Source organism: Peromyscus californicus, unplaced genomic scaffold, assembly GCF_007827085.1.
Source record: "Peromyscus californicus insignis strain IS unplaced genomic scaffold, ASM782708v3 Scaffold_9__1_contigs__length_137607984, whole genome shotgun sequence".
NCBI lineage: Eukaryota > Metazoa > Chordata > Mammalia > Rodentia > Cricetidae > Peromyscus > Peromyscus californicus.
In genome coordinates, this window is record NW_026294617.1 from 98,199,460 (window position 1) to 98,216,129 (window position 16,670).

Here is a 16,670-nt window from a genome sequence, read left to right on the forward strand (position 1 = left end):
ACCTGTCACCCCAAGACTGGGGTGGAGACAGAGGCACACACCTGTAACCCCAAGACTAGGGTGGAGACAGAGGCACACACCTGTAACCTCAAGACTAGGCAAAACAGTGAGCTCCAAGTTCAGTGACAGACTCTGTCTCAAAAGTAAGAAGAGCTGGAGAGATGGGTCAGTGGTTACGAGTGCTGGCTGTTCTTCCAGAGGACTGGGTTCTTTTCCTAGGCCCACAATCATCTGTGATTCCAGTTCCAGAGAATCCAACCCACTTTTGGCCTCCGTAGGCAGTGCATACATGTGGTACATGGGCAGGCAAAACACCCATACACAAAAAGCAAAATTACATGTTTTTTTCTAATTAAAAAGAATAAAATAGCAGCCAGGAAGTGGTGGCGCACGCCTTTAATCCCAGCATTTGGGAGGTAGAAGCAGGCAGATCACTGAGTTCGAGGCCAGCCTGGTCTCCAGTGTGAGTTCCAGGACAGCCAGGGCTACACAGAGAAAAATAAAGACTAGAGAGCAATTGAGGAAGGCATTTGACATTGACCTCTGGCCTCCACACGTACCTACATACATGCTCATGCACGCGTGTGCCTGTGCTCAGAGCACCACATCACCAACTACGTTATGGCGGCACCTGTCTCCACAGGGTACAGGGAGAATGGTTCCCCTGGCCTTTCCTCCACATCTAAGCCTCTCACTTCAGAAGCTCAGGTGGCTTCATGTATATAAACAGCCTTCTCAGACCCAAGGGCCCTCTTACTTTTCATTATAAATTTTAATACAAATGATTATTTTGCAAGTTTAGCTCCCTCGGTCATAATAAGTGTATTTTATCATTATTTGAAAGATTTCACAATGAAAATTAATAGCTGTAGTTTTTGTGTTTTTGTTTTTGTTCCTATCCAGCAAACCAGGTTCAACAGAACACGTTTGCCTTGCAAAACCAGAAATTATCTTTTCAAATAAGAATTTTAATTTAAACTTACTATACAGTCTTACAGCTAGCAGTACCATGGCATCCTGAAACCCTAGAAAGGACCTGGGTTCTGGAAAACTTCTTTGTTTTGTATTTAATCCAGTGATTTATACAACTGCACCAAGGAACTGGTGTTAGTTAGATGTTTCCCAGCATTCAACTTAAAACATCAGACATAATAAGCGGAATGGGGAGGAATCATGATTAAATGCCCAAAATGTAAACATGAGAAAGTAAACATGAAAACAAATCACTTTAAGAAATCATTTAATTACAAGAAAATTAGCCTGAAAATTGCAGACTTCTAAACAAACTGTCTATAGGAAAACAACAGCTCATTTACCGCCGTGATGTTTTATTTCTCCTTCAGATAATCCCATCTATTGAAGTCAGTCTTTCCTAGCAAACATTAGACTACATGGGGTCTTTTCATGTTTAATATTCCATAAAATAGAACTCGCTTTCTTCCTGAAATGAGAATGATTTTGCTACAGAGAAACTTGAAATTGCTCTCTTGTGACTACTCCTATGAGCCCCTCCCCGAAGGCAGTGAAAATCAACCACAAAGCGGCTGGTTTACCAACAGTTCCCGTCATTCACTTCGTTTTACCAGCCCAAGTACACATTCTGAGAAGAGCTCCCCAAGTCCCGCAGTTTCAAATTCCTTTTGTAACTCCTCCAGTGTTGAATACTCCTTGACTTCAAACGCCAGAAACCTGCATTATACAAGAGAAGCTCATGAATATGCGGAGATTTGTCAGAGGATAATTACCCATTCAGTTGCTTTTGCATCTGCAATAGTACTAAATTATACCTTTTGTGTTCCGTTTGTACTTTTGTTTCAGACAGTACACTAATCATTTTCTCTTTGCACTTCTTTCCACTTGAGTCCACATCTACTTTGGAGGTTTTCTGAAGAATCAGGTACTCCTAAACGATAATCAGTATGGTAAATGCAGAGCTTACTCTGAACGGCACAGTCCTGTTCTAAAGGAGCCATAACCCACAAGCATTTTCCTGCTCAAACGTTCTCAGACTGGAGCAGTAAGAGAGTTACATGGTGTCTTTACAAGGTGGATGAACACTGTTCTGCTGAACACAGGTGTAAAGAGCAGTAACAACAAAGTGTTCCCCTTTAAATCTGGACTGGACAGCTACCAGAGTGGGTTATTTAAACTCTCAATAAGTAAATAAAAAGCTGTTTAAAGCAGTTATTTAAACCAGTTATTTAAGCTCAAACTCTGCCTTAGATAACGACTCCACACAACCGGATATAACAGGATCCACCTCCTGGTGAAGCTGGGACTTGGGAATGAAGGAGCAGACACAGCACTTCCAGGACTGGCTGCCTTGCGGAGCATGGAACACCGTCACACAGTAACGGCAACCACTGGTATCACCAAGCCGGCCAGAATGGGGCCATCAGGCACACACCACCTCCTGCCCACCTAGAAATGCACCTGGACACTCCTGACCCTAGTACACAATCTGATAAACAATTTTAACAGAGAAATCCATGTAAAATGACATTTTAGAGAAAGCTATAAAAAAAATATTTCTCTGAACTAGTGCAGTTGTAGTCATAAGAACAAATACATGTCAGTAATTCATGACTCTGTCTGAATAATGACTGTAAAACACTGCATTTATCCTAATGTGCCCGAGCCGGTCACAGACAACCAGAGTCTTAGGCAAATGTGAGCAAGGAACCTTGTACCCATTTTTGTCAGCTAGTATGTTATCCTAAAGGGCCAACGTTCTTAGATACATACAGATTCCCTCAAAATCTGTGGTTCCTTGGCTAGGCCCCACTGCAGGCTAGAGGCTAAATCTGCCTTCTTTCTCTATCTACGTAAGAACCCAGCATGGATCTGGTTAAGCAAATGTCAAAGGAGGTTTGGAGTATGAAGCCACCTTGGAAAAACTTGGGGCTATTATTCTGCAAAGCTTTAAGACCACAGGCTGTTCCTGTTAAATCTGTTTTAAATAAAATCTTCCGTAACTGTGCCTGACCCATTCTGACAGCGAAAGACTGACTAAGTGATCTGTAGCTCTTTTAAGGTTTAAAACATAATAAGCAGGTTTCCTTGTCTAGCTCCTCATAGAACAGGCTAGGGGGCTTTGGGTTGAGAGCTTGGAAGTCTGAAGATGACGGCTTTGAAAGCAGCTGCTGAGACAAGCCAGGTGGAAAGAAGTCGGGGAAGAGGTGACAGGCTGACAGTCCTAAGCACCCTGCTTCTACAGAGGCTGGCTCTCCGCTGTAAGGGACAAGCCTTCCTACAGCACGGCACAATGCTAAAGGGTCAGGGTGCACTTTTAAGTGCCTGCAAGTTAGGAATTCTGCAGACTACTCACAAACAGACTCCCTGCTGTGCTGAGCTATGGAAAAATTAATATGTACGAGCTTTTAGTGCTCATTTATACAGTTGCAGGTTATCATTAATACAAAACAAATACACGTCATGGGACTTTTTTCAAAAACGGGTGCTGGTCCTGGTGCTGGAGAGAGCTCGGAGGTCAAGAGCACTCAGTGCTCTTTCAGAGGACCTGGGTTTGATTGATTCTCAGTACCCAAATGGCAGCTAACAGCTGCCTGTGTCTCCGGTTCCAAGGGATCCTACACCCCCTTCTGGCTTCCTCAGGCACTGCACATACATGGTCCACAGGCAAAACACCCATACACATTAAAAAACACAAATGAATATTTTTTAAAACTACTGCTTTAAGTGGCATAATATTTACAACATAATAAATATTTATAATCTTAGACTTACTTTGCAAGTTTATGGCTGTTGTAGGAACTAGATATTCATTTTTACGAAGAACTAGGGGGTTGGCTAGAGAAATGACTCAGTGGTTAAGAGCATGGCTACTCTTGCAGCGTACCTGGGTTTAATTCCCAGCTCCCACATGGCAGCTCACAGCCATCTGCAACTTCAGTCCCAGGGAATCCAACACCTTCTTCTGGCCTCTGTGAGCACCAGGCACACAAGTGGTACACAGACAAACATGCAGACAGAACACCCATACACATAAAACAAATAAATAAAAAGTAAAGAACTTAAAAGAAAATAACACCAAAGTACCACTTAACATGGTAATGGGTAAAGCAGAAACACCATGCTTCCTCTCCCACACTGCTATAAAACACACTTAGAGATACCCCAGGCTTGGCGGAAGGGAGTGGACACATAGTGTACATTCAGTTTTCTGGCACCTTGATGTTGCTCCTGTCTCCTTGCAGTAGGAGCAGTATTGTTCTGCCCGCGAACATCAGTCTTCCTGTCAGCCTTAACTCCGAAGCCCACTTCTCCACGGTCTTGACGTATCTAGTCCTTGCTCTCATGTGATCTAAATGCAAAAGAGTTATCCACAACCCGTCATCCACAGCTGGGCTTTCTGGCCCAGGACACTTCTCACTGCTGCTCCAAGTCTCTGGTTGGCTGAGGACATGTCGGAGATTCTCTTGAATCCAGAGAACCAGCTCATGAATCATAGGCTCTGACAAAAGCTTTCTGGCTTCTTCAAGTACCTTCTCCTTCACGGTAGCACACTGAGCCCTGGTCAGATGTTCGGAGCTAACCGAGACGCCGGGTAGACACAAAGGGTAACCAGCTGGTAAATGGAACACCAGCTCTAAGGGCACATCCTCACCCACAAGTCCTTCAGCTGTTGTGTGAATTCTAAATACAGCCCCATCTGTCTCTGGAAGACATCCAAAAATAATTATTAGCTGTACATAATTCAATCTCAATGGAATACTGATCAGTTAAAATTTCCCTTTTAAATCTCAATTTATTTCTCACGGGAAAATTGAGTTATTTTATGAAGAGATATATAATGCAAAGAAAGCCATGACTTACAGGTCATTTCCCCAGCCATAAACACATATGAACAGCACCACGCAAACCTACTTGCAATTTACACTCTTTATCAACTGTTTTTATTAAGTTATCAAAAAAAGTAGTTCTGATTCATTTCCTTCTAGCCACATTTCACTGATAATTATGAAAATCATGAATCAATTCTTACAGGTGTTCAATGGAGCAGTAATGTGTATAGAAAATATATATATACAGAGAAGTCCACTCGAAGTTACTTATGGTAAGTCACATGGAGCCCTGGGTGTGGCACGGTTATGAGAAACTGGTGGCTGGACGTGATACTGAAAGTGAGTGGACACACTCTTCTGACTCAAATGCATTCCTATCAGTGTAACGTGAAGGCAGCAAGATGAACTGAAACAGCGGAGACACCCATTTAGCCTCTGGGGCTCCCTGAGAAGTGCAGAAGCACACCTAGGAGATGAGATGAAATATTCTGCTCTCTTTCAGATTTGCTCGGCTTCACCACTCTGATGTGTTCCACATCACTTCACCCCACTTTCCAAAAAGTTGATAAAGTGTCAGGCTAATTCATTCTGCAGGGGGCAGAAGTGCCCAGATCAGAGAGTGGGGAAGGGAGCTGGGTCCAGATGCGTGGCTGTGAGGCTCTGCCTTTTTCCCATGTGCCCCTGTTCTATTTCTCAGCACAGAAGCAGCCAGACCCCTTATCTGGATGATTGCTTCACAGCCTCGGCTATGGAGACCTGAATCCATCCCCCATTTTAAAGACCCTAACAGAACATTAAAATCGCGTCTTAGCCATCTGATGCCAATAGCATATAAAAGCCATTGTTACACAGATTCATACAGGACCATGCACATCTGTTGCAGCTTTTCGTTAATGGATGCAAATACCAACTACAAGAAACTACTGTGTTCAGACATCATCCAGAATCACAGCCAGTAACCATTCCAAAGATCATATAATCTTTTCTTTTACATATTTAATGTATATACTATTTAAAAAAAAAAAAACTTCTAAACCTAACAGCATATATGCTTCTGAAACCTATCACACTCTTCAAATCTCTTTGTTGCGGTGATATATTGTGTCCCCTAATATATTTTGCACCCTAATAAAGCTTATCTGAGGATCAGAGGAAAAAGCCAGCCATTATATCAAACATAGAAGTCAGGCAATGTTAGCACACACCTTTAATCCTAGCATTCAAGAGCAGAGATTCATCCAGATCTCTGTGAGTTCAAGGCCACACTGGGAACAGAGCCAGGTGTGGTGGCACATGCCTTAAATTCCAACACTAGTTAACCATAAAGGTCTGGAGATCTGTACAGACAGATAGGAAGTGACAGAGCTGGATAAGAAGAGGAAATGATGTAGCTGGGTGGAGAAAGGAAGTGAGATGCAGAACAGAAAGGCATAGAGGTGTGGGTATACAGGAATTAGGTCTCTCTGGAGGCTGAGGAGTTGGTGAAGTGAGGTTGGCTGTGGCTCATCCTATTCCCTGATCTCTCAGTTTCTCACCCCTATATCTGGCTCCAGGTTTTTATTAATAAGACCGTTTAGCAATCCGTCCTACACTTTGTTCCTCTTTCCTTTCTTCTCCTACTATTAATTATACTATTATCATTGGCATGTGTGTAAGTCAGAGAACAACTCAGGTCTTCAGTTTCGTCTGGGAGGATTCTGGGATTGAACTTGGGATTGTCAGACCCATGTGCAAGCACCTCTGCCCAGTGACCCATCTCACCAGCTCCAAGGCTCTCTTTCCTTTCATTGGGTTCATCTTTTTAAAGACATATTTTACTGTCAAAATAGGCTCCCAAAATATCAGGTCAGTTAATATCTTTTGCTATGCAGGGCTGTTATGGACCTGCAAATGATACAGGATCACCGGACTGAACAAACTCATCAGTAATCACCCCGCAAGCCTGCATCCTCTCTCAAGGAGGGGACAGAATCGTTAAAGATCTTCATTCATTCGTCACTCAACAAGCACCCATCGGGCACATGTCTACCCCCACACACTGTGCTGTTGGGAAAACAATGGGTAAGACACAGATCTGTCACAGTGGCTCAGTCCAGTGTTTCAAAACATGACATAAAGGGCAGACAGATCTCCCCGGACTTCTATACCTGCAAAGCCTTCACTTAGAGATACATGAGTATAAAGTTTCTTTTTTTTCTTTCTTTTTATTTTTTTCAGGATTTTTGGTTTGCTTTGTGGTTTTGTTTGTTTGTTTGTTTTGTTTTGTTTTGTTTTTAAGACAGGGTCTCTCTAAATTGTCCTGGCTAGCCTGGAGCTCACTATGTGAACAGGCTGTCTCCCAAGTGCTGGGATTAAAGGCATGAGCCACCACACCCAGTTTTAAGCGTGCGGGTGTGTGTGTGTGTGTGTGTGTGTGTGTGTGTGTGTGTGTGTGTGTGTGTGTGTGTGTATGTGTGTGTTACAAGATAGTTCCCCCATCGTCTCTCTCAGTGTCTGTGGGATATTGCTACCTTTGCTCAAACAGCCTTGGAAGTTAGAGAGGCTTTCCTCTGGGTCAGAAAGCAGGCCTTTTCTGACCAGCACAACAAAGATAGCATATTCTTTTAAGACAATGAGAAAAATTCTAGAACTTTCATAAAACTGGAAGGGTTATTTTTTATTAAATGTATTTACCAGATGCACAGAAACATTAAATTTCTACAAATTTTGTGGTGTTTATCATGGTATTTTGGTACCCTTTAGGGCTTAAATCAAGGAAAACGTACTGACTGTGGGGTTCTTAAGTTCAGTGTCCCTCAGCTGTGACAAAGACCCATGGTGTGCAGCTATGCACGTACACCCAACCTGCTCACTATCTCGTGCATTACAGTTGGGATGTAAAATGCACACCACGCGCTCATCTGTTTGCACACTTGGTCTCCGGTGGGTGGTGCTGTTTTGTAAGGTTGTGGAACTTTAGGAAGGTGGGGCCCTGCTGGAAGAAGTGGGTCTCTGTGGCAAGGGCCTTGAAGCTTCTAGTCTGGTCCCATGTCCTGTGTAATCTCTGCCCCCGCTGCCACAGCTAGGAGCCCTTCCCGCTGCCACGCTTCCCCCACCATGAGTCAGAATAACCCCTGTTCTCTGCCATTTTCTTCTGCAGTATCTGCTCACAGTACACCATGAGATGCAGAACCAGGAGAATCTACGCACACATGCTGGGTGTGCAGAGAGCAGTACTGTCTACAGCCACTTGAGGGTGCTGTCTGCACACATCCTGGGTGTGCAGTGAGCAGTACTGTCTACAGCCACTTGAGGGTGCTGTCTCCTCACTGCTGCAGCCAGGGACGCTGCCCCCGCCCAGAAGCTGCAAGGCTGAGCTGCTCAATCACTTGGCTCAATCGACCTTTTACCTTATTGCTCGCTCCTTCTTCTCTCTGAGAAAGAAGTGTCTTTTACACAGCCAATCCTACCACCCTCCCTGTTCTGTTCTAATCACTATAACTTCTTGTGCATTTCCTAACCCTCCCTGACTCTTTCCCTCACTTAGAAAATGTTCTAAAAAACAAACCCAAACACAGCAAAAACCTAGTGCTGCTAATTTCACAAAAAGCTTCAGATCCATCTCTCTCTCCACCCCTTCATCATCAATCTCCATAAAATATAATTCTAACCACCAATTTCATTTTCTCATAAACCAGCCTCCCCGTGACTGCTTAAACTGTCACTTCTGACGCCATTTCTTTCTGAAGTGTTATTCTCAAACATGACCTATGACCTCTAAAATGCTATGAAGAATGGGGAGAACTTAGTAGGTCTGGATTGCTTAAACTCTGCACATTCCCAGACAAGGCCTGTCTTCAGGACTGGTCCATGGCTACCTATGGAAAGATGAGCCTGAATCCTTAGAATATTCCACCTGGTAAGTGTGTTTTGTATGCTTGGGGGCTTTGGTCCAAGACCTGCTGAATGATTTATGCTTAACCGTGGGACTGTCGTGACTCTTCTTGTTCTAAGGTTGAAGTCAGCCATACAAGTGTGTGTGCCTATGAGCGCCCTGATAAAGATGACATCTTAGTGTCCCAGGCCACTAACAACGCTGCTCTTTGAAGCTTCGTTCTCAAACATTACTAATCAGCTCATAACTGCTATTGTGCAGGAAAAGGTGCCCTTTCCCAGCTGACAACACTTCTCACAGACCATCATTCCGTGCTGCTGTAAGAATTGGCATGCGCCGGGCGGTGGTGGCGCACGCCTTTAATCCCAGCACTCGGGAGGCAGAGCCAGGCAGATCTCTGTGAGTTCGAGGCCAGCCTGGGCTACCAAGTGAGTTCCAGGAAAGGCGCAAAGCTACACAGAGAAACCCTGTCTCGAAAAACCAAAAAAAAAAAAAACAAAAACAAAAACAAAAACAAAAAAAAGAATTGGCATGCTTGTACAAGTCTACCCAAGGATCACATCCCCAGAAGCTTGTTCATGGATTCTCCTGTATTCTCTTCACTGATCCCCGCCCCACCCCCACCTGCCCCCTAGTATATAACAAAATGGAACTGAGTTTAACAGATTTCCTGAGTCCTATAAGTCCTTGTAGCAAATCATTGAGTCTTTTCCACCACTGTACCCCTCTAACACTGATCTTATGATGTCCATCATACTCTGAACTTATTATGGTATTTTCAGATCCAAAATTATTATACTTAAACCAATTAACTTTTTCTCTACCTTGAAGTATTCCAACTTTGTTTCTGAAGAGTAATATTGCCATCCCAAAATGGGTTTAATAAGAAACAAATTTTATGGTTATACTGGCCTTAAATCTATGCCATTGGCTTATAACCATGTATCACAAGAGTGCAGAAGTCCTTGGACCTGTGGCACGCTAAGTAACAGACCTAAGAGTGTATGCACGCTGTTCCCCTGAACCTGTGAGTGTAACTCCCCTGCACGCCAAGGGCCTTTGCAGACATGAGTAAGGGTGCTGGCATGGGGAAATTGTCCTGAATTACTGAAAACACCATCCTCAGTGTCCTTAAAATGGGGAGGGGCAGATGGAGATGGAGATTTTATCGGGGAAGAAAGAAACGGACCCACTGGGACATGAAGCTCTGCTTAGGGTTTGGTAGTAAGGAAGAGAGTCCTCAGTGATGCCGCACAGGTATACAGCAAGGAGGCTGAGAAAGGCCGGCAAGCCGACTCCCCAGGGGCTTGGACACAGCCACGGGCATCACTTCCAACAACTCGACTTTGGACTTGTGACCTGAATGTCGGTGCCCCGTGTGAGGACTGGCTGCAGCAGCCACAGGGGCTACTGTAGTACGGTTGCTCTGCTACAGGGGCGCCAGCATGTCCCAGCCCAGTGCACGGCAGGAAGTGAGGGGCAGCCCAGGGAAAACGTGAGAGGCCAGGCAAATCTTTACCAAGTTTCCCTTGTCTTTCTGTTAGTCTCTGGTCCCAGTCAGCAAACAGTAGCAATGGGAGCGAAGCACGCTAGTCCTCCCTTCAGAAAACTGGGGAAGGAAACCTCTACTTACACACTCAGAAGAAAAAGGCTTTGACTCTCGACACTCCGGAGTCGCCATCTTCCTAGTTCCTCCCTGGCCAGTGTCTGCCCCCCACACGGGAACTGCAGACTAACTGAGGCTGCACACATGGCGCCATTTGCCTGAGAACCTGAGAAGGCCTGAACAGACCCCCTTCTGATGTCAAGTGTGATGGGAGAAAAAAAGTTCACAGAATCTCTTTAAAATTCATTTTCTCAACTGTTGTTGTTTTCTTTTTATTTCTTTTCCTAACAAAAAAAGAAAATTGTTCCACTTTATAGTCATTATCTGCTTTGGGGTTAAACTTATTAACAGTTTAGCAAGAGAACAGATAACAGAGAAATAACTGTACATCTGATGCTAATCTTCGCCCCTGTCCCCGACTCCAGGACAGCTATTAACTCACACACATATTCTCAATAAGCCTACATCCTAAAGAACTCATGCTTGCCCTACCAAAGTAAAATTTTCCTAAGACCCAAGGCTGTTTTTCCCTGGTCTAAGCCTTCTTCAAGTTCATATCCACATTCACTATTTCCACAAGTTACTCTGCCTTGAACAATGTCGATGTTATAACTACAACCCAAACTGAAAGACACTCAAATCTTACCCTTCCTAGCCCAGGCACACTTACAATACCAGAACTGAGGAGGCTGAGGCAGGAGGATCTAGAATTTGTGGCCAGAGTGGGCTACATAGGCAGGCTCTGTATTAAGACAATGAAACTTTAACCTCTCCTAAAGACACACGAAAGAAATCATGTTTCCAACACACCAAAGATGACACAAGTCTAAACTATAGCAACTGAGTGAGACCCCAGATTCCACCCCAATTCTATTCCAGAAGTTTCTCTGTGCTTCATTGCCTACGACACATGAGAGATACACAGTCCCATCACAGTGACTCCGGGAAAAGCAAACGAAATACATGAGAAGGAGTTCTTCAGGGTTTACTTAGCACTCACCGAGAAACCATTTACAAACCATATCCAGCTCACGTTCTCTGTACTTGCTTTCTTTTTTCCAATTTTTACACAGCCTCAAAGACCTTGCACACAAAAGCACTCCAAAGCCTCCTACACACTCTTCATACTTCAAGAGACCGGGATTTTCTTTGCTCCTGCTCCCAGGCACTCACCACAAATATGCATGCATAAATGCTTGTTTTATGCTTCAGCTAGATTTTCACAAGGTTTAAATGTCCTTATAGAAGGAAAAAAAAACAACTAAAAAGAATGGAAGGTCAAGGTGGCACTCCCATCCTTTGGCAGTGAAGGTCAAGGCTGTGTGGGTTTTAGAGAGGTGAGTTCAGCCTTGACAATCAGCAGAGGACAACCAGGTCAATGTGTTACTGTAACGATTTTGCAAGAGGGTGGAATCCAATCTGACCATCTTGTTAAGGAAACACAAAAACCCACTTAGAAGCTATTGCAGGTCCATTATGTGATGCTGGGTTCCTAGTCCTCTTATTTTGCAACCTTTAAGTCTGTGAGACTGTTTCCCAACTGCAACTCCATTAATAATGAACACTAATCACAGCAATGTGCTCTCCATGACTTCACCAGGAAAAGGGACAACACCAGCTCCACCTGCGTCAGAAGGGCCCTGGCACATTGTCTTAGGGTTTCTATTGCTGTGAAGAGACACCACGACCACAGCATTACAAAAGAAACATTACATTGGGGTGGCTCGCTTACAGTTCAGAGGTTCAGTCCATTATCATCATGGCAGGACATGGCAGCATGCAGGCAGACATGGTGCTGGAGAGGTAGCTGCTACATGTTGATATGCAGGCAACAGGAAATAGACTCTCACTGGGCGTGGCCTGAGCATACACACACCACACACACACACACACACACACACACACACACACACACACACACACACACACAGGAGACCTCAAAGCCCACCTCCACAATAGCACACTTCCTCCAACAAAACTATGCCTACTCAAAAAAGGCCACACCTCCAAAGAGTGCCACTCCCTTGGGGGTCATTTTCTTTCAACCACCACACACATGCACACATGAAGGGAATGTGAACCCCTCCACCACCACCACCACCACCACTCAATTGTTTTGAGTATGAGCCAGATCCCACCCATACCTTTGTTCTGGATGCTCAAACTGTTCTTTCTCAACACATAGACCTTTTGCTAATAACTTTTCCCGCACCAGCCCCATTGTTACAGAGAAACGTGACACAGTGTAAAGCCCACCCCTGTGGAGCTTATTCTGATCATCAGTGATCTTCACTGAAAACTGGAGCTAAGAAAACCTCTCATCAAATCAGGAAGGTGTCGGGTGACCACATCAAACTTGGTACCTGGGCTAACACACGAGATGGAGAGGGACAGAAAATTGCTGATTTGGTCACTCCTCACTCTTCTCCCACAGCTAGGAATATGGTGTTTACACGATTTGTACCCCTAAGAGATTGTAACACACAGTGCCTCTTCCTGCGAACTTCCCCTAACATCTGAGTGGCCAGAATGTAAATGGAGTCCCTCAGATTCTTAACATAAATTAATCCCTACTAAACTGAACCCACTTGTTCAAGCCTTTTCAATTCAAGACCTTAAGAGCTGTCCCTTAGGTCAGCCTGGGCCTCCCTGGACGGTCTTACAGAGAAATGCAGGCGCCCTGCATTATTCTCCGAATTCCACTGGAGACAGGAGAAACTTATTTGGTGGAGGCCAGGAAAGAGATGATGGGGTACAAAGTTACACCCTCAAACGCAAACCGCCACTGACAGTGTGAGCGGCAGCCACACAACCTGGTACACTCGGTCTGCTCTGATAGAGCCCTTACCTTGCTCACAGTTCCCAGCTGTGAGCGTCAAACATCCCGATTTCAATTGCCGAATTGTTCTACTCTCCAGTGAACCTTCTAGTAACAAAGTGTCCTAAGTTGTTACACCGAATTCTTTTATAATTCAATTACTTATTGATGCCAGAACACTGAATTAAATTAATTAGGAGGCATGGCTGGAAAGTCATGCTCAATTTAACAGCAGATAAAGGGCCACAGTGTTCTCAATATTAAGAACCCACTCTCTCTCTCTCAGCACTTACTTTTTGGGGTTTTCTCTGACCTAGCAGCAGTATTTAATGGTTACTCATGAACTCACAATGCGAATCATCACCATTTTTTTAAGATGTCATGGGACATCACAGGTTCACTTCTCCCAGATATTTACAAGCGAGCCATGACGCACGAACTCAAAGACACTGGTGTCTTTAAATATCTGCCTCAGACAGAAGCAATTCTCAATAAAGAGAACTGTGGGGACAGAGGAGACGGTAACCAGTTAGGACTGCTACCCAATCAGAAGAGGGTGGCAAATCCCTGTGATAAATCCTTTTATAGGGATTTTAAGGAAGTTTCAAAAAGATGCAAGACAGGTCTAGACACTAAAAAAAAAAAAAAGGAAGCAGCTCCATTTTTCCAGAAGGTTCATAGTGCCTGGACCATCACAGAGCACCATGAACATTTGTAGATGGGTGCATGCAAGAAGGCATTAAAAAAAAGGGGGGGGCCAACTCCTAGGGTGTCAATAACTTAACCATACGGACACCGGAAGCCCTCTTAATCATAGCTAGAGCTTCCTTAGGTCTACCTCATTTCACACCATCTTCTTAGAGGTAAACCAATTTATGGTCAGAAAGGCAATTTCAATAGTAGTTACACTGTAACCATAGAAGGATAGCACCTACTGTCCCCAACTCCTAGATGACATATTTGACAGCTGAGGGGAGAGTGAACATCATCTGCATCAACACACTTTCCCAAAAGGGGAAATCTGGGGGCGCTGGAGATGGTTAAGAGCACTGGCTGTTCTTCCAGAGGCCCGGGTTCAGTTCCCAGCACCCATATAGCACAGCTCACAACCCTCTCTAACTCCCATCTCCTAAATGTCCTCTTCTGGCCTCCTTATACACATGGTACACACATATAAGGCAGGCAAAACACACATACACACACACAAAAATTTTAATTTACGTGTGTGTGTGTGTGTGTGTGTGTGTGTGTGTGTGTGTGTGTGTGAAGGGGGGGAGTTCCTTAAAGGAAGCCAAGAATGAAGTAAGTTTTAGCTATTTTTTTTTAAAATAAGTAAAAAGCTTTACAGACCATAAGCTCCCAGAGGAGCGGTCAGACGCCCCGCCTACGTTAGAAGGGAAGAAGGCATCCAGGAATGCGGGCTGCATGGTTAACGAGTCCAGCAGAGTCTAGAATTGGCTGCCCCTTTTGAGCAGCCTGGAAAATATAAAGGTAAAAATATTTTCTAAAATTAAAAACAAAACAAAAAAAATTTTTAAGGCCATCAACTCTGGAGAAGACGGCCTTCCGGGTGGCTGGCACTCTTCCCGGGGCTCAGACAATCAAATACAGCTTAGCGATGTCAAGGACGCAATGCACAAGTGCTTGTAGGAGGCACTGAGGATTTGGGGGCGCTGGATTCCCATGAAGAGGGCAGTTGAGTATCGGGGAGAGCCCAGAGGAGGCGGAGGGCGAGTCCAGGGGAGGGCACTGCGAGCGCAGGCCGCGCCCCTCCACTCGGCTCCCACGCCGGCCCCCGGCCACGTGACTCCGGGTCCCCCCCGGCTGCCCGCCGTGGCCGCGGGGTGGGAGACAGGGTATTCACCTGAACAGCTCAACATCTCCCACTCGTGAGGCCCGCAGAAGATCGCGGCCAGCGCCGACAGCTCCTGCCGCACCGCCTCCGCCATATCCGCGTGCCCAGCCCCCGAAGCCGCTTCCGCCGCCACCGGGAGCAGAGCGAGCCCACGGCCACTGGGGGGCGCCGCGGCCTCACAGCAGGGCTGGCGGCGGAGTGGGTGGGGCGGAGGGCTGGGAAATGGGCGGGTTTGGGGGCGGGGCGAGTGCCCGGAAGCTCCGCCCAGGCCCCTCTGCTCATTAACGCCAATGGGACGCTCCTACCCTCCTGTTTTTGCCCCTGAGGACCACCCAGCCCACTTGCTGCTTTCCAGAACTGAGGGAGATCGTAAAGTCCCAAGTTCTCTACAAGAACACCCAGGCTGCGAACCCACCATGCTTCACCTATACCAGAGAGTAAAAGAAAACACAAATTTTCCACCCTCATATTGCTGTTAGTGACCCTCATGGTCAGGGGATTCCAGAAAAAAACATTGGTAACGACCTCCAGGGTGCTGACCTGGTCACTGGCCCTTGGATTGCAGACAAGGTCTGGATTCAGGACCTCTTTCCTATCAAAGGTGCAGAAAGTAGGGACTGAGACTCCTATGCTGAAAGGGATAGTGAAGACAGATGCTTTAGCTATTGCGGGGTGTGGTCCAAGGCCATAAACTCTAGCTTTTCAGTGTTTGGGTTTGGTTGGGTTGGGTTTGGTTTGGTTTGGTTTGGTTTGGGAGATATTCGATGCATACAACATAATGTGTCTATTACCACTATGACTCCTGAAGTTTCATGATGAACCACCATCTTTGAATCTTGACCTCGATGTCAAAATATGCGCAATAAGGATAGGGTAACCGAATCCGTAGTCCATCCTGATTCAACTCTGGTTTGAGTGACCAAATGTAATTACATGCAGTGAGGAGTTCTGTCTGTGTGCGTTTGACTTGTCTCTTTATTTTCAAATAATAGTTTTAAATTCTGCAGCTCCCAGAAGCCTCTTGCTCGCTCGGGGAGGTCCCACACCTTTCGTTTGTATCAGAAATAACATTGTGTGAGTGCATCGCAGAATGTAAGTGGGCCCACAGTGGGCTCCTGCCACTGACTTCTACAAAAAGTCTGAATAATTTCACCTGACCCACATTACTGTTCCCCACCATCGTTTCTGTTGCTAAAAAGGGGAATTTGAAAACGGAAGCGAGATTGGCTTCCAAGAAGAGAAAGGAAATCTGACAAGATAGACAAGAAAGGCTTTCCCTGGGGATGCCCGAGATTTCAGTGACCCCAGGCAATTAGGAACCATGCTGTTCACATAATTAGAAAGATAAAAGTTTATTTAAACACATAATTATCTACAATGTGGCCAATTTCTATTAGAAGGAATAAAAAAATAATTCCTTTGAGTTACTTCCAAAATAGCAGTTCAAGCAAGTTCAGTGGGTTCATAATCAACAGCTAGAGAGATTTAGGGAACAGAACACATTTTTAATTTACAATATCACTCAGTTATTCAATGTTAGTTTGAAGTCCAATGTTACTATGAAAAGTGGTAGGAAAATATTAATTTGGTTATTTGTCGTATTTGTTAAGATGGTTCACACAATAATTGAATAGCCCCCATCCTGTTTTTAATTTTTCAAGTTCAGTGTGTGATATGATTGAAATAACATGAACAGCGTGGTTCCAGTTGTC

General features: G+C 44.9%; 1 protein-coding gene across 2 annotated transcripts; it reads right to left on the reverse strand.

Moving 5' to 3' along the window:
* Nucleotides 1–1,223: 1,223 nt before the first annotated feature.
* On the reverse strand, nt 1,224–15,099 carry Rwdd3 (RWD domain containing 3). Of its 2 annotated transcripts, XM_052731068.1 has the most exons (4): nt 14,968–15,098; nt 4,191–4,678; nt 1,788–1,903; nt 1,224–1,689 (listed from the first exon to the last, which is right to left on the reverse strand). In XM_052731068.1, exons 1-4 carry the CDS (start codon nt 15,050–15,052, stop codon nt 1,566–1,568), a joined length of 813 nt encoding a protein of 270 aa, XP_052587028.1. In that variant the 5' UTR covers nt 15,053–15,098; the 3' UTR covers nt 1,224–1,565. The 2 variants fall into 2 exon arrangements, 1 of the variants encoding a protein (XP_052587028.1); XR_008216486.1 differs by lacking the exon at nt 1,224–1,689 and having other exon boundaries at nt 1,795–1,903; nt 3,860–4,678; nt 14,968–15,099.
* Nucleotides 15,100–16,670: the final 1,571 nt, after the last annotated feature.